At 36.0% G+C, this 19,309-nt stretch overlaps 1 protein-coding gene across 3 annotated transcripts in view; it reads right to left on the bottom strand.

Moving 5' to 3' along the window:
* The window catches only part of DPYD (dihydropyrimidine dehydrogenase), an 815,942-nt gene that overhangs the window by 263,131 nt on the left and 533,502 nt on the right, over nt 1-19,309 (bottom strand). For all 3 annotated transcript variants that reach the window (XM_082383233.1, XM_082383234.1, XM_082383235.1), the window contains exon 16: nt 13,419-13,502. In XM_082383233.1, coding sequence (XP_082239359.1) covers nt 13,419-13,502 — 84 coding nt within the window. The remainder of the gene's footprint in view (nt 1-13,418; nt 13,503-19,309) is intronic.

The following is a 19,309-nucleotide window of genomic DNA, read 5'->3' as shown; positions in this document are numbered from 1 at the left end:
GGGGCAGAATTCAAAGTGGCAAGAAAAGAGAAAAAGAAACCACAAAATGAAGGAAACACTTAACTAGAAATTTGGAGACATGAGGAAGAGTGGAGAGATGAAAAATATAAAGAAAATGATTATAGAGATAGAAGAAAATCATTTAAGTGGCAAAAAACAATAAACTAGCTTTTCTGAGCTACTAAAGCAATTCTTATTTAAAATATCAAGTACAAAAAAAATAAAAACAGCAATAACCCTGGAATACAATAAAGTAAAAAAAATAGAGAATGAAAATATAAAAATACAGTAGAGATAGAAACAGAAAACCAAACGTGATTCAGGAGAAACCAAATTAGAAGATAGTAATTTTACAGAAAGAGAAAATAAACAACCAAATAAAAGCAGAGGGGAAAACATTTAAAAGGAACAAGGAACTAAATGCTACAAAAGGAAGAGTTTAATTATAGATTTTTATTTAATTACACTAATATTTAATAAGTATACATATTAATACAATTAAATTCAGCTACCGCAAATATTACAAAAATCCATAATCATACCAGAGGTGAGGATACTGTGTATGTTTGTCTTTAAATGCAACTCAAAAATGAGATTGAAGAATCTGGCATATTCTCGGATATTCACTGCCAAGGAAATTTGAGCTTTCTAATCCAATTTAGGAAGAAAATCAGAAATTCTTTGTAAATAAATCTAAATAAAGAATAGGAGTGCTAGGTCCAAAAGGATCAAGGAAGAGAAAATGGAGAAGGCAGAAAAACAGACAGCAATATGAGGTGTCCACAGAAAGAGGAAAGAAATTGGGAATAAGGGACATGACTAATTAAAGAATGCAAAAATGCAAAACAAAGCTGATGGTATCCAGTATCCTCAACACCTGCACAATTCCTGCCACATAATAGTTGCTCAATTAATAACTAATTAATTAATTGAATGAATGGATGTTTCAACTACCAGACTATCTTTTCAGGCTGTGTTCATCAATAGAGAAACAATGAAGTAAAAGCAAATAGGTAGATTTGCCAGGAATAGTGTCAACATAATCGCCACTTTGGAATAACAGACCTACTTTTGGAAAAAGATGAAAACCCTGAATAATCCAGAAAATTAGGAACAAAAACATACAGATTCTATGTGAATTGATCTACAGGGAAGAAATAGGTCTGCACTGTTCTCAAAGAACAATTCTTACTGATTGCTTTGATTGTTTTTTATTGTCATCAGCCTTGGCACTCCTCTGGACGTGTGTGTAGGATTCTTGGAACCAAAACGAATATCACATACAGTAAAGTGCACCTATCCTGAAGGGAAAATGACAACCACATAATACCATGTAAAAGAATGCCAACAAAAAGAGAATTTGTTTTTGTGTTATATGAGACAATAAGGCAGAAAGAGAAAGAAAAGTAAAGCAAATGACTGTGTGACAGAAAAGAACGAGGCTCACGACATACAAGACCAAGAAAAGGAGGTGGGGGAGCCCACGAAGGCAGAAACAACATAACAAAAAGGACAAAACCAGCAGTAGAAAAGAACTGTCAGACACAAAACCCTCAAAACAATAGATATGAAAAAAAGGATCAAGATGACAGGAAAAGAGCAGCATGGAATCTAGTAAGAAAAAGAAACAAAAATTTCAAATAATGGATTTTCTATCACCCCTGCTGTTCCACCAGTGCATTGTGTCACAGCCTCAGAGAACAGTGCATAATTTATTATGGTCACTCGCTGCCAGGCTGTTCTAAAGGGCAACAGCTATATGAAAATACTCCCCACCGTTGGATGGCTTAATGATCCACCCTTTGTAGAGGGGTAGGGCTGTGGAATGGCCAGCGAGGACAGAACCACTTATGGTCAGGATGGTGCTCTGCATATTTAGTGCTCTCTACCCTGTGAAGAAAGGGCGAATTAACTCTGGGGCACCTCTGTGGGAGTTTTTTCACCCCTCTTCAGCTTCTCCTGAATAATCACCATCTATCAGGAGTAGATTCTGAATGCCCAATATCACATATTGCCTCCTCTAGGGGAGGGATGATGTTAAATTGAAACAACAACAACAAAAAATGGATTTTTAGAATAAAAACAGTACTTGAAAATGAACATTCATGGCTGTAAAATTGCACTGTATTTTAATCACGTCTGGAGATTTAAAAAAGAACTGTTAGGGCTTCTTTTTAGAAATGAACTTGGATACAGAAAAAATAAATATGACATAAAAATAAAGATCATTCAAATTATTTTTACCCATCATTTTCAGGAGCATGGCCTTTTCAGTAGTATTTATATAGAAGAGTTTTCATTACTTCCACAAACAGCACTATCTTCAAAGAGAGATGCATCATTAAGATATGTATCCATTTCTATGATTAGTAAAGCCAGGGATTACTTCTTTAAAATTCTTTTTTGAGGGGCACTAGTGCCTGAGGTTGGGAGCAGAGGTTCATGATTCAGATGCCCAGGATTTGGATCCTGATGCTGCCGTTTACTTGCTATGTGACTCTGCCACATTACTTACACTTTCAGTCTCTGGACTCTCCCCTCTGTACAGTGGGAATTAATAATAGTACATATGCCATAGAGTTGTGGTGAGGATTACATGAGTTAGACCTTGAATCAGAGCCTGGCAGGTGTCAGTGATGGAACCTGCTCTCAAATAAAGTGTGAGGGGACATTCAGGAGGCATTTGTAATCCAGAACTGTCTGCCATTAGGTGGTGGGCATGGAGACAGGAGAAAATAATGTGCTGCTCCAGATCTTCTCAATGCAAATGGCACAAAAAAACACTTTGTATGAAGGCTTAATTCATCCACTCATTCATTCATTCACTCATTCATTCATACCTTTATTAATCTGTCCAAAAAATATTTACTGAACATAGCATGTGTCAGAATAACATTAATCTTGGGGGTTCAATGTAGAGCAAGTCACTCTAGCCATAGTTCCTTTGTCTGTAATATAGATAATGTTCTATCTTCTACCTCAAAGTTGATTGAGGAGTGGATGTGATCCCATGTATAGAAAGACCTAGCAAATTGCCTAGAATAATATGGGCACTAAGTGAATAGGCTCAATTTCTATTGTTCATAAAAACTCTTCATGAATTTATTATCTTGGTGTATATATATATATATTTATTATATATATATACACATATATATATATCATGGTAACTTTCTTTGTAGCCACCTCAAAAATATAATTCCTTATTTACTATCTATTGGGAAAACTCTATTTCACTTTACCCTAAATCTATCATTTCTATAGAGAGAGTGAATATCTAATATATATAATATTCAAAATTTTATATATGTAAGTTTTTGTTTAAAATAAGGATGGCTCCATTTAGAGGAAAGTTTTTAATAAGAGCTTAGTGATAAGGATTGGAGAAAGTATATTGAAAATATCAGAATCACAGATATCAGTGCATGGTCCAAGATTGGAAAAGTAAAGATCCCCTGATAGTTGGGATTATAAACCATGGATTTGTCTGAGGCTAGGTCAACAGACGGATAAAGAATGTTTATCTGTTGTGGGTAAGAATGAGTCATTCACTACACCATGGAACAAAGACGAGAAAGCTGGAGAGAGTGTGAATGCTGAAGGCATCATCTGTTTTCCTGGATCCATACAATCATGAAGTCAACTTCAACCTTGTACCATCAGTTACATAAGCTAATATACCTATCTTAGTTTATAATACCATAATTCCTCCATCTGCAGAAGACAGAAAGCTAAGAACTATCTTTCCACTTGTTTCTTCCTTAAAACCCATATCCAATTCATCCTCAATTGCTGTTCAATATACTCCTTACCTTTGGCATATCCATTTCTCCATCTCTACCATCATTTTCCTCATCTAAGCTACAAACCATTGATATTTTTTACTTGAATTACTTTCTGCAAGAGATTTCAGCTGGTCTTCTCAAGTCCATTCTCATGCTCCTCTATTCTATTCTCTCAAAATGAAAATATAATCCTATCATCCCCACCATTGTCACCGTTCCACTCACCAAACACATGCACATGCACATATGCACACACATATTCAATAAACCCTTTACTAGCTTTCCACTGCTGTTTGGATAAGATCAAAATGCTTAACAAGGCCTGGTTATGGGGTCTTAGACAGCATGACCTATATTTTCCTCTCCAATACTGTCTTGCGCCACACACATCTGCTCTAAGTACCCCATTCTTATTTCTTGCCCTTCAACAGGAGGTGTTTCAGCCACAAGGCTTTTGCTCATGTTGTTTCCACTGCCTGGAATGCTCTAACCCACCCCAATCATTTCACTTAGTTAAAAATCCTCTAAATATTTCAGTTATCAGATCAAATATCACTTCCTTAAGTTATCCTTCCTTGACCTTTCAGAGTAGCCCAGAAACTTCATACTATGTGCTCTTCAAGTATCCTGGACCACTGCTTCATGGTTACTATGCCAGTCATACTTTACTGTTTGTGGGGTTATTCATCCAATATCTCTCTACTTTACTAAATGGAAAGCTACATGAGGACAGAGAACATGTCTAATTTTGCTCATCATTATATTCTTAGCATTTCACACAATTCTTGGTACATGGTAGATACTCTAAATATTTGTTGAATGAATGAAAGTAGAGAAATATATGATGATCTGGGGAGTGCAAAATAGGGTCTCTAGAATCTATTTCTCCTAGATAAAAAGGCTAGTCTCTAAAAGTTTGAGACCTAGGTGATAGAACATAGAAGGAGAATCAAGAGTGAACACAGGAAAGAGGAATAGAGAACAGACACTAGACGTGAAGGGAGCTAACTGTCCTTCATATACCAAGTTCTCCCATATTAGGCAAAACATAGTTATAGAAAAAACAGGAGTGGAATGCCATACAACCTCTTGTGTAGTCAAGACAAGAAATGTGCTGGCAATGGAAAACTGGCAACAGAAATCTCATTTGATAGAGGACTAGAAATTTTACAAATAAGAGAAAAAAATCTGCATTCTCTTTTTTGATGAGTGATTAACATACATTAAATGTAACTGAATTTGCAGTTACCTTTGACCTATGAGGACTTTTAAAGCTGAATACACCCAGGAACAACAGATAGGGAGGGAAGAATAAACACCCAATCTATCAATTCTAGAAAAAATAAATAGCAAGTAATACGAGGAAAGAACCAAAGATATTTAAGACATCTCAAAGTGGCTAAAATTGACAGTCATGCTTTAAATTGGTATCTCTTTAAACAAAACATTTTTTCAGAGTATGTATTAATTAATCATATTGCTACTTGATAAATTGACTTTTTTTTGAAAGAACAAAAACAATGTTAGCTCCAAACATGACTGTCATTAAGATTTCTGCAATGTAATCAACATCAAGACAGACTTCATGTTTGTGTAAAATCCGTGATTCCCCATAAGGACCACCTCGTGTGTTTCAGGGGATGGGGGATGTAATAGTTCCCTGGGAATGTGACTGCCAGACGATGGTAACAAAAGCCATAGAAATTTCAATTTTGAATCAGTACTCCTAGGCTGTAAAATGCTATGAGTTTGATAAATCTATTTTCTTTGACTTACTTTTCTGGGGGGGGAGGGGCAATATTTTCTTCTATAGTCAAATAAACCCATGTGCCTCCTTCCTAACATTGGTCACCTACTCCCAGCTGGAAGCCTTAAACTTATTGTACTTGAAAAGATTACTTCTACCCCAGCGAAAAATGTGTAAAAACTTTCTCTCTGAAGTAGAAGTTGCCTTAATTTTACGGTCTTCTTAAAAGTAGTGCCTCTTACGCCTTCCCTTGATTTGCCTTATTCATTATCCTCCCTCTTGCCTTATCTTGAACTCTGCTGCCTCTGAGTCTGTTAGCTCCTGAGTTCTTATTAGTTTTCTGGTCCAATCTTGCATTCTAGCCCAAAATGCAGTGTCCTTTTACTCCTGGATCTTTTGTCCCTTTTAATGCAGGACTCAAGTCCTATTTGCCAGTTCTTTCAAATATTCTAGGCTAGTTGGATCCCATGACTGGACCCGCCATTCCATTGCCAATATTTCTATCTTAGTAATTTTGGTTTCCAACTTTGTTTCTATTCTGCACTGCTGATACCTATTTATTCTGGTGTGACATTATGGTATACAAACTGCATGATATCATAGACTAAGATCATAGCCTCTCCCCACCTCATTCCCACATCTCTCTCTTTAGGTCAAACATATTTTTGGTTCATCTTTGTGCTATAGTCAACAGACATATAGAAAACTCTCATATTCACTGTGATGTGATCATTTGAGAGTGATTTTAAAACAATTTGAAATGCTATTGCTGCTTTATTTCAGGAATATAACATGATGAGTGTAGTAAAAACCACATTAAGTTTGAAAATACATATTTAGATGTTTTTCCTGCAACCATTCACCGGGTGGTCCACCTATTTGTACTAAATATACATACATATATATACATATATATATATATATATATATATATATATGTATATATATGTATGTATGTATATATATATATATATATATATATATATATATATATATTTTAACTGACAGACCAATGATTGTTATTCTAGATAAAAACAATGACACTTCCTGATCTAGAACTAGTATCTCAGTTAGACTTAAAGGGTGTTGCTTTCTACTAAAATTTCTTATTTTTAAAAGACAGGGATCATTTTTATATCATTAACCAACATTAATAACTAAAATTGAAAACCCCATAGAGAACCAGCTTAAGGCAAAATATTGGCAGTTCTGTAAATGCCTCTTACAGATCTCCTGTAGTTGTCTACTAATCCAAGCACCCATGTCTATGCGAATGTCTGGGAATTAAAATCAAATAAAAAATTAGGCAACATAATATAGTGTAAAGCAAATATTTCTTTTTAATCAGAGATACTCTTTCTCATAACCAAGTTGATAATTTATTTTAAAGCACTTCCAAAATTATACCGCCAAAAGGAAAAATAAAAGAAGGCAGGATAGTAAAATGTATTTGGGTAATATCAGATTTCAGTCGCTTTTGCAGAAGCTTATACCATGCACCCGTTTCTTGTCTGTCTTGCAGGAATGAGGTTATTTTACAGTGCAATGATTTCCAAACCTGTGACGTCTCAGGGGCTCAACCCACTGAGGCTAACCTAGCCTAGCCCACGTTTAGCCAGTCAGCTCATAGACCTCAAGAACAACTTCCTAGCCCGAACTTACATTCGTCCATGTTGATTAGAGCAAAGTTAAACACCACATTCAGGACAAAGCAACACTTTGACACCCATGTTTCTTAGAGGGGCTAGAGTCAGAAGGGATGGGAAGAATCAAGAACCTTAAACAGAGGAGGTCTCGTGGGCACATACCTAATCAGTATCAAAAAGAAAATTTAACTCAGCAGTAAGCCTCACCTTAGATTCCCCCAAGAGATGTCAGAGAGGTCACTGGGACTTGAGTTTGTTGTATTTTACCACTGGTGGGGCTCCCACATTTCTTTCTCTAACCTTTAAGATTTCTCATACTCTTGAGTTCCTGCATTTCACCCCTCTGGGAAATATAGGAAGTGCTATCACTTGTCAGCTGTTTTGGCTTTAAAAGAGGTATCTTTATACTGTCCCCTCCGCAGACATTCAATGGGGACCAGATTGAGGCAGGGCTGTGGTCATTGTTCCCTAGACCTTGTATTGCGTATGAGATAGAGGGTCTGTTAGCCCAGCCGCTGGAAAAAGGTTTTACTTCCTAAGGGAAGTGCTAGCACATCTGGGGCAATGTGGTCCTCACACTTAGTTCTGGATTCTCTTCCTGGTGACAGACATCTGCTGTCTGGCAAGGGCAAGAACAATAATCTGTGTTTTATGAAAAACGTTGGCATGTTTTAACAGAAGCAAACCCTTTCTCTCTTTTTTTTAATAAAAATACAGAGTTTATGTAAATTAAATTTGGACACAGAACAGATCATGAGGGAAATATCAAAGTGTTGCTTTAGGTGACCTTAATATAACTCAACAATTATTTAAGATCACTGAACATTTTAAGATTTACCACTTGTAAACTAGTTTGTTTTGCTTAGCTAAATCATCATAAAAAGCAGGACTGTATATGTATTTCCTGATGAGAAAATTAATGTTAAGACTGTTTTAGTTGAATAATCCAGTGTTCGGAAATTCTATGCAGAGAATGTATGTAAATAAATGGAGGGGGCTGTGAGATAGAAAGACATAGCAGGTGATGATGGTGGCACCGCCATCTTTATTCAGGACTCTGCTTTGCCTGTAAAGCTAGGTGGTGGTAGTCTTCTCTCCAATTACATACTAGCATTTTGGAATTTTCCATCCAAAGGAATTGTTACCAAGCTAGTTGTGCACTATTTAGCAATCATACCCACAATGAAGGCCTAACCATGGCATCCAAAACACTGAACAATGAGAATCCTCCAAGGGCCAGATAAATAACACCTCTGTAGCCTCTTAGAACTGTTAGGTAAAGAAATCCAAATTCATTGACAGTGATTCAATCTCTAGGTCACCATAGACTGAAATGAGAGTATGTACCTAGTTTCTATCTTTAACCTGTTCATATATAAAATATTATTTTTCCTTTCTCATGGAAAATTTGTTTGATTGATAAAACATACCCAATTAATGAATTAGATGTCATTTGAAATAGAATTAGACAGGTGATTTTTATTTGAATAATTTCAGTTGAAAAGATACGAATTCCAGGCGGAGGGAATAATAGTATTCAAAAAGGTACGGAGTAAGAAGTTTCCAGGGCAATTGACTGACTTATTCAGTTGACTAGAGATTTGGTTACACCCAAATGACAAAGTAGAAAATACTGGACAGAACACCGGATGGGGGTCAATGACAAGGGCATCACAGGCTCTGAGTCTTGTTAGTTGGTTACCTCAGGCTAAGGTTATTTAGATCACTTCCCAGTCCCCAATTCCTGTCCTCTAAATAAGGAGGCTGAACTGGGAAATCTTCAAGGTTCCTCTCAGTTCTGGGAGTCTATGCCACATCATTGACTCAAGGCAAAGAAGGAAACAGCTGGTGTGAAAAGTAACTCAAGAAAAGACTTTAAAAATGTATGCTTTCTGATGGCAAGGACAAAAAAATCATGGGGATTACGTAACCAGTATTTTAAAGTCCTGTGGAGCATGTTTCCTCTTGCTCTCCTTTTTTGCTATGTGGAAGATAAAATAGGAAGGTAGGAAGACAAGGCAACTTATCCCATACCCCACGCCCCCCCGCCCCACCAACTATTTTTCTTTCGGTAGCTGATGGAGGGTCTAAGAATTAAAGGCACTGCTGGCTGAAGAAGGCAGCCTAGAGAATCTTCAATGTCAGGAACCCAGAGGATTAGCAAAAATGCTGGGAAGGCTTGGTTTCAATACTTAAAGGTTGAACCAGACAGGCACATACTGATCAAATCCATGTTGCGAATGAGCACTTATCCTTGGTCAAATGTTTGCTGCTGTTTACATGTACCAGATATGTTGTTAAAGGAGCCTAATTAAGCTCTAGTTCCTCATTGCTGCATGGCAGTGCAGGCCAAGTGTGGCCATATCTTCCTTATTGCAAGAGACATAAGAAGTAGAATTTTTTTGTCCAGCCACCTGTTTTTAAAATGTTGGTAATAATTTCAAAAACAAAACAACCACAACAACAGTAGAAAGTTACTCAAGGTCTTTTCAGCTTCTATGTGAATCTAGGTTAGGAGGTTCTACAGGGTGGAAGTAAAAATATTCAGTATAATTCTAAAAGGACAAAAGAGGAATATTCACTCAATGCCCTATGAACACTTAGCATTTCAGAAAAGGAGAAGACCTCAAAGAGGTGCCATTTCATCTGGACTTTACAGAATTTATTGTAGTTCAAGTACCTTTATAAAGTAATATGCTGCCACAGGAAATTGGTTTACACAGATTGCATGTAGACAACTTTAAATTTGAATGTCAAGACATCAGAGAAGCTTCCTTATTCCCAAGAGACAGAACACCTAAATAGTAGGTTCAGGTTTGTTTGTGACTTTAGAGCTGACTTAGTCCTGCACTTAATTTTAAATTAATAACAATAGTATTTATGCTCATATTCAAGTACTGATTTATTAGGAACTGTTCTCTGTGCCTTTCCTATATTCAGGCTTACATGCTAATTAAAGCTCAGGCCCCAGGGGCCACTGACCAGCTTTGTGACCTGGGAAACATGGAAGCTCAGGTTTTTTTGTTTCTTATTTTTTGATTTGTTAAATGGGATGATAACTCATCCTACTTCAGAGGATTGTTATGAGCAAAAGGAAGAAGACAGAAAAAATTTTCATGTTGTAATATAACTCTGACTCTTTGGAGTATACACAACCCAAACTAGAGCACATTTTCACCTTTACTTGAGCAATAAGTAAAACGTTGACTTTTATGCAGGCCAGGGAAAATGTTAATGTTTTTAAAAAGAACAACATGATATGCATTTATTTCTTTAGTTGTTCTTGCTTTACCAATGCTCTTTATGGGTAGATTAAAAAATTTCATGTTAGCCTGCTGCCTATAATGTTAGCATTTAAAGAACATTAAAGCTGGAGGGGATTTAGAGATCATCTAGTTCAAATTCCATGTTATAGAGATGGAAACTGATGCTTTAGGAGAGTAAGTGGCTTGATCAAGGTGACACAGATGGTTGATGGAAAGAATAAAGAATGAGACTGCCTTTAAACACTTAGAAAGTGTCATGCTAAGTGTTTAAGATTTTGTATGAAGTTTCACCATGCAGGGAATATACAATTCAAATTCCCAAGGTCAGCTTGAGATATTATTTATTTCTATAAATTCCATAAATGTATATGATGTCTCTGTGCTGTAAAAGTTAGAGCCTTTTCTATTCATATATTTCACAATTTTTAGTCACTTATGGAAACATAAAGAGTTTAAATATATATGTATATGTTTAAATATATACAGCTAATTTAAAAGCACTTAGGTACAAAGGCAGTATTTTTCACTTATTTGATATTTGCAAGAAAATATTTGAGATAAAGGAGAATAAAACAGATGTTTAGAGAGGAAAATATACTGTATTATGATGTCTTATCCCATCTTAAGGAGCTAAAATCACTATTGTTTCTAGAAACACCAGAAATGTGGACAGTACAAGAGAGTGTTTCCAATGGATAAATATTCTAGCCATGGAATTAAGGTCAGTTTGTTTCATTCATGAAGCAAACATTTATCAGGCTCTGGCGATACACACAGGTCTGTGCTTGGCACAAAGGGAGCTGTCAGCAGATGGGATTCAGGATCACACTGTGATGGGAAAAATGAATTGGAATGGCTCCTCAGTCCCCCTACACTGAGTACAAATTCCCCATCCCACCAACTTGCAAGTGTTTAAAACTATGAACCTTAGGGAGGGAAGAAGAGCCAATGGGAACAGGAGGCAGAGAAAGGAAAAAAGGAAATAAAAGAAGAGACGAATAAGCCCCAGATGGTTTTGTGCCCACTCTAAAAATTCAGAGTTATAGTAAAGATTTTTTTTTCAATGCACTAATATTCTTCCTTCCTGCTATTTAAAATATTGATCATACAGGTGTCCCGAGGCAGAGTAATCATTTAAATTATGTTGGAGCAAAATGATTAAATTAGCTTTATTTTCCTATTATATAATTTGAGGATATAATTCAAAAGGAAATTTCTAAACTTGGCTAACAGAAAGAATTGGTTATAGTTTTAGAGATTATAACTAACAAGTGAAATGGAAATGGTTCTAGGTTTCCTCTAGTCTAAGATATAATGGTTTTTGGAACATATGTTTTCCATGAGTTTTAGAAATCTTAATGATAACTGACTGCAAAATTTTAGCACTTGCATCTTCATTCGGCCAAAGGCTGTGAGAAAATTTGTGTGGCTAAATAACTTTCTGGAGAGGATACACCTAAGACACTTAACAGCTGGGTAAGTTTAGAGGTGTTCCCAGAGCAAAAGTCTACTCTAAAAAATAAACTCAAAGCTGGGCAACATTTTCAAAACAATTGTCATATTTGTGGCAAGGAATATATATTAAAATACATCTTTCTTTTAAAAATTAGTCAATAGATTTAAATTTTCCATAGCTGTTTTAATCCATGTAACTAAAAGATATTTTGGTTCTAAGTTTCAGACACTGGGAAAGGGCTAAAGAGAGAAACTCGACTCCCTCAGGCCCTGCTCCAGGTGTCCTTTTAGGAACCTTCCTCATTTTAATGAAGTTACACATCTTGACACACTGACTGCTGCCTGATCATATGACTTATAAAAGTTATGATTTAATATAACGGTATTTTTCCTCTACAGGTAATTCTGAGGCTCGTTCTATTACCACACTTCTGGATAATCTGTTGTGAGTGGAATAGAGAATGTACTTGAACAACATTTGACTAGGCCATCCTTTCCTGCTGCCATAAAAGAATGGTTTCTTCCTGAGTCACAAATCTATTCTGAATGTTAATTAAATATTTACAAGGTACTTTAAAAATCCTCCCTGAATGCTAATATGAAAAGAGCAACCTATGTTCATTTGAATAAGCAGAAATTTCTGCCCAAGTTAAGGGCCTCTGGCCTCTGAGTTTAATTCAAATAATTCTATGACTTGAAAAAACAGAACTGAAGAATTGAGCACCTACTATGTACAAGGCCCTGTGTCAGATGTGGAAATAAAACTAAACTTTCTAGGACTAGGAAATTTGTCATAAATTACAACATTTTGTATTATTTAATTCACATCATTTCCCTCTGGGCTTAAAAGCTAAATTAGATGCAAAATACTCCCCTTTTTAGCATTAAGCTTTTACATTGTTCCTTAAAGTATAACACTGTATCTAGTTACACAAAGATGCAATATTTTCTACGTATTAACATATATTTCCACATTTTATTCATTAGGTTTTTGAAAGTATTTTAGCATGAAGTTTCCATTTATTGTATCCAAAAATAAAAATAGCATTAAAGTACTTTTTGCAACTCCCAAAACACAGTTAGGGAATAATGATCATATGCTAAAAAATGTAAAATGCAATTTGTGCTGTGCCCCATTTACTACAAAATCACTACGAACAATGCATTTTGTACAGTATATTGCTCCAGGGAAACTGGATCAGCATCAGGAATGAATAAAGAACATTGCATTTGAAATCAGCTAATTCTGCTTCAGCGCTTTTAAAAACTATTTGTTATGATATTACCTCCTGTCAAGCACATAATGTGATATTTTCCTCAATAAACCTAAACAGTTGCTGTAATTTCAACTTCTCCCATTTTCCACCTTTTAAGCATTAAATATTTAAACAATGCAGACCTGGAAGTCTCAAGCCACTCATCTGATCCTCCCATCTTCCTGCCTAAGGTATAGTAACTATCCGTACAGGGCCTGTTCTGTCACACAGACATACATAATGGCAGCCGTTGAGGTCCTTACCTGCCCGCAAGCCAGGCCCATTCCTCTTTCTCCCATGCCATGTGGACACGATAAATTTAACTCCAGGGCATCTGCTCCAGAAGCCTTTAAGATGTGGAAGGAAAATGAAAGTAAAGGCAAAGCTTTATTCGTGTACTGATAGGTTTCACCACTGATAACTCAACATAGGTCACATTTGCCAAATTTTAACTACTATGCTTTCTGCACCACGGCTACCTTGTGAGGTATAATCTGACTCTCTCAAATGAGAGTGTGTATGGCAGCAATAATAATAACAACAGCAAATATTTATTGAGTGCTTATAAGATGACACTCACTGCACTATGTGAGTTATATTTGTTATCTCTGACTCTCATAATCCTTGGATGATTAGGGTACCAATTTTACAGATGAGGAGACTGAAGCTCAAGGGAATTAAATGACAAACCTGGTTATCAAATGCCACAGCAGAGATTTTAACTCAGGTCTGTTTGACATCACATTGATTCTGCCCTACACAGCTTCCATTTTCATAGAAACAAATCTTACTAATTCTGGATAATTGGTACTGGAGGTAGCAGTGCAAAGAAAAATGTAGTAGGCTAGCTGGAATGAATTTGAGTAAAATTTTAAATGTTCCTCTTTTATCAATTAACTTTTATTATTCATTAATACTGCTTTCATATGCTTCAGAGCATTCAAGCATGTTAATTCCCCAAACTGGAACACCATTCATTATGTTCTATGTTGCTTTAAAAAAATTCAAAAGTAAAATAAAATTTTGGTAACAGTTCAAATTAAACCAAAGTACATAAAAATATAAATAGTCTTTCTCTTCTCTCCTTCCATTTCCTACCTCTAAAGTAATCAATGTTAACAATTTAATGTGTAATTTTCTACTTTTTCTATGTATATAAAAAAGTAAAACATACATATAACACATGCATCGGGCTGTTTTTTTCTTCTTGGTTTTGCTCTTTATATTTTTCTTTTTTTTCTTCCAGTTTCATTGAGATATAACTGACATAGAGCTATATGAGCTATAAACTTAAACTATATAAGTTTAAGGTGTGCAGCATAATGATCTGACTCACATGCATAACGAAATGATTACCACAAGAAGTGTAGAGAACATCCATTATCTCATATAGGTACCAAATAAAAGAAAAAGAAAAAAAGCCCTTGTGATGAGAACTCTTAGGGTTTACTCTGTTAACAACTTTACATATGACAGACAGCAGTGATAATTATATTAGTCAAGTTGTACGTTACATCCCTAATACTTGTATATCTTATAACCAGAAGTTTATGCCTTTTGACTGCCTTCACCCAACACACCCTGACTCTGATAACCATACATCTGATCTCTTTTTCTATGAGTTTGTTTGTTTGTTTGTTTATTTTCGAAGTATAATTGACCTACAACACTGTGCTAATTCCTAGTGCACAACATAGTGATTCAATATTTCTATACATTTCTATACATTACAAAATGATCACCATGGTAAGTCTAGTCACCATCTGTCACCATATAAAGATATTACACTACTACTGACTATATTTATCATACTGTACATTTCATACCCATGACTCATTTATTTTGTAATTAGAAGTCTGTACCTCTTAATCTCTCTCTCCTATTTCTCTCATGTTTTCTAACTGATAATCAATTTTACTGTATTTCTTAAAAGTCCATGCTAAGAAACATGAAGTATAGATAATTTTGTCTTACTTTAATAATTAAACAGGAATCTTTCTTATTTAACTCATTAATTCATTAGTATACAAATGGGTCTTACAAAAATGAAAAAAAAATTTCACGCTAAGCATTCTTATAATAATTGGAGAAACACAGAATTTTTGAGAAGTCTTCTGTAAAAACTCTAAGAACAAATAGAACACTTTTTAATTTGAGGAATGGAGGATAAACTAAACAATCCTTTTCCCTAACTTCTGGAACTCCTCCAATGCCACAATTTCCTTTTAAGTAAGGTAAACCAGAAGCTTGAATCAGTTCCCATAATATTATAACATGTCTATAGCATCACAATAAAGTTCATTATTTTCTAGGTGTACCAAACCTTTCTTTAGGTCAACAGAGTTTCTTCAAGTCTCTCTTTTCTTCCTAATCGATCAAGATTTTAGCCTATTTTTTCCTGTTTCATGAATTTTAAATAGGACCTCAACAAACTTAAAAATTCTAGTTAGTTCTTTTTTGGTTGACTTCCTACCTACCTTTATTCGTTAGTGAGTCTGCTTTTTCTTCTGTACATTTGTGAAAATTCATTTGCTCATTCAGCCTATTTTCTAACATGGTTTTATTACGGTTTTTGTTTCTTTAATTTAATTTTAAAATGCTTCATGTTATTTGAAAATTACCATGAATCATGCTACATTTTTTCCTGCTGGTTTGGTGGTAAGCTCGGACAAAGCACAACCTGCTAAACTCTTGAGCTCTAATCCTAGAGCTGCTGAGGAATTTGGGCAAGTCAGTTAACTTTCTTTGTCTCCATTTAAGTGTAAACCAGAGATAATATGACCTATCTCAAAACCATGTCATGTGGGAATTTCCAGCTTAATTAAAACATTGTACATTGTAATTATACACAATACTGTGCTTTTCTTATTATTTCTTAGTTATTTCAAATACTTCTTTTAGACTTCTTTATTTCTTTTAGACTGCTGGTTGAATTGCAGCAATTAATAGTAAATCAATTCAACAACATTTTGGAATAAGTTTTAGGTACCATTCGTATACATATTTACATTATACATATTTACTAAATTTTAAGTGCAAGTTTACAATTAGCTATCATAGTAGACAATAATAACTAACATTTACTGAGTACTTACAATATGTCAGACATTTTACTAGGCTCTTTGTAATGGGATATACCATTATCCCCATTTTGCAAGTGATAAAACCAAAGCACAAAGAGTTCAAGTGACTCACTTATTGTTCTATAGCTTGTAAATGAGAGCAGGGTCTTGAACCCAAGCATTCTGAGTCCAGAGCCTGTATTCTTAGTCACTATCATAACTGATTAGAAATCACTTATTCCATGGCTGGAGTTGTTTCAGTGTGTTAACAAAACATTACAACTCGACATCCTCAAAGCTTCTAAACTTTAAATAAATATTAAAATCTTGTAAAACCACTTATCCAATTTAAAGTCTGTTCAGTGTCTAATTGCTAAAAATATCCCCAGTGTTATACACGTATACAAACACTGACCCACCAAACACACCTGGAAAGACCTTTGAAATGAGCATCTAGGCTTCAAAAACAGATAATCCTGCTCAAGGTAACACCAAGAGATGGGGAATATTCAATTGGCCTCTGCTTGAATGTTTCTGTCATAGGATGTACACCACCTTAAAAGGTAGTTAATTCTATTTCCAAGCAACTATATGCATTCAAAAAGCCTTAATTGCTGAATTAGCATGAAATGTTAAATTAACTGAAACTGGGCATGCATTCTTACTCCTGTTAGTCACAAGCTTTTTAGTTTAGTCACTTAGCCCAGAGTTTATTCTGCCTCACCTAAATGATTATACAATAAAGTAATCTAGTGAAGGCAGTGACAAAATTTGCTGTTTCTAATTTCATATATTATCTATCACCCATCTATCGGCATGAAGTAAAATGATATGTTAATAGCGTGGACTATGGAGTCAGAGTTCATGGGTTGGAATCCCACTTTTACCACATACTAGCTGTGTGAGTTTGGGCATATTATTTAACAACTTTTGGCCTCAGTTTCCTCACTTCTAAAAGGTGGAAAACAATAAAAGTAACTCGTAAGGTTGCTTTTCTAAGGTATAAATAAATTTAATCAAAGTGAATGACTTAGAAAAGTGCCTGGACTACATTAAATACTATGTTAAGTATAAACAATTGCTATCTATCTACCTGTCTCTCAGTCCATCCATCCATCCATCCATCCAATTAGAATCTCCAACTTGCCCTTCCTCAGCTTTGATCTGAAAAAAATTTAGAGTAGCTATCCATACTTCAGGGGGAAAAAAGAAAACTATTCTAAGGAATTCTCAGAGTAGTGGTAGTAGTGTGATTTCTAAAATCTTCTGAATCATTTTATAAAAACTCTCACAGAAACTAGGGAAGCAAAACCACAAACCCTTGTACAACATATACAGCAAAATCGGGTACACAGCTCTTTCCCTTCTCCTTTCCTTACCTCTCCCTTCCTTCCCGATCAATGTAGTTCTAAAGTCATTGGTTGGGGCAGAGAAAGGTAGGTGACTAGGAAGATCTAAGGAAGAGCCACGAGGGTCCAGTGTGGGATATCAGAGCCCGAGCACGGTGAGAAGGACAGACATGTGGAGGGTGGCTTGGTGTAGTGCATCAGAGCCCTAGTGGGAAGGGAAATCTTCCATGGATCAGGGGACAAGGCAAAGGACATCAGAGCCCAAGCAGGGTGGAGAGGCATGATGCTACACTTTTTGGACTCTCTCTTAATTTCTTCTGTTAAAAGAATACGCAAGGTCCACGGCCAACTTTCTATGTAGCAACATTGCCAACTAGTCTCAACTATCCAAAACTGGGGACACAAGTTTTCTGGGATCTTAAACCACTCTGAAGTGGACGTGGCACAGGTAAACACTGAACTGGCTTGGGACCCACTGGGCACAAAGTCTGTGACTATCTCTTGTCTCCAACTAGGTGTCTATCTTCCCTGATTCCATTCTGTCCTGCTTACTGTTTGTGTTCCAGGACTTATATCCAACTGGTCCTACGTATTTCTGTAATGCGCCTCTCTGCTTTCTACCTCAGCCTATTTGAGATTTCCTAACTTCAACATCTATTTAATTTTATAAAATACTGCTAGCCCAGATCCAGGTCAAAAATGAACCTGGCTTCAAAGTGGTTTACGTGGACTCTCTGCCTGGAATAGTGTGGCCGCCTGGTTTTGACATCTATGCCTCTCAGCTGGGCCTTCCTTGTCTCATCCTAACAGTTACAGCCAGACCCTTGGCAATCACTCATCAAGTCCCTGACTTAAAATCTTCAGCTTTGGATCTTAATCACCTCAAGTTCATTGGTGCCCAATAAAGTGCACTCTTCCCATTTATTGTATAATTGCTTCCTTTTTGTTCGTCACATGCCAGTATGCCAGCTCTGTGCCTCTATTTTGCTTCACTCAACAAATATCTGAGGATTATCCGCTGGCTGGCAAAGCCATATGTTTGGAAATGGGAATTAAACAGTGAACCAGACGGGGGTCTCTAACCCCCCTGAGTTTGCTTTGTCATAAGGAAGATAGGTTACAGGGCTGATGACACCACTGTTAATCACCATTTTATTAAATTCTGCAGAAAAAAGGTACAAGCAAAGGTAGACCCAGATTTGGTGGAGCCTGAAGTTTGTACAATTTGGGGAAACTGCTTTAAAAATGAAAAATAATTTAAAAATGACAAACAGAAAATTAGTACAGGCGCATGGAAGTAGCTTGTACAAGTAAGAGCTCTGAAACTTAACCTTCATTAGCTTTATGGTAAACCAGTTTCTGAGGACAGGATCTTAGAAGGAGTAGGACAGGGGGTTAACCTACTAGTCAGGGAGCTCAGAGTGGAGGAAGAGGGAATATTCCAGGCCAGGGGAACAGCAAAGGCTCTGAGGTGTAAATGTATTGGAGGAGTAAAAGAAGGCCATCGGGGACTGGAATGTAAAGAACAAACCCAAGGTGACACTGGGGAAGTGGCAAGGTACCATACCATGTAGGTCAAGTCAGGAGTTTTGCATCTTAAGAAAGGTAGTGGGAAGACTGTGGATTGATTGAGGGAGAGATTAGTGGGGCATCCTGAGATAAACTTAGATTAGGATGGTAGCAATGCTTATTGAGCCACACCTAATTTATATGTCTCCTCAAATCTGATGGCTTTAATTGCCA

The sequence above is a fragment of the Balaenoptera borealis genome, assembly GCF_965194805.1.
Source record: "Balaenoptera borealis genome assembly, chromosome: 1".
Taxonomy (NCBI): Eukaryota; Metazoa; Chordata; class Mammalia; order Artiodactyla; family Balaenopteridae; genus Balaenoptera; species Balaenoptera borealis.
This window is presented reverse-complemented; position numbering and strand designations above follow the sequence as displayed.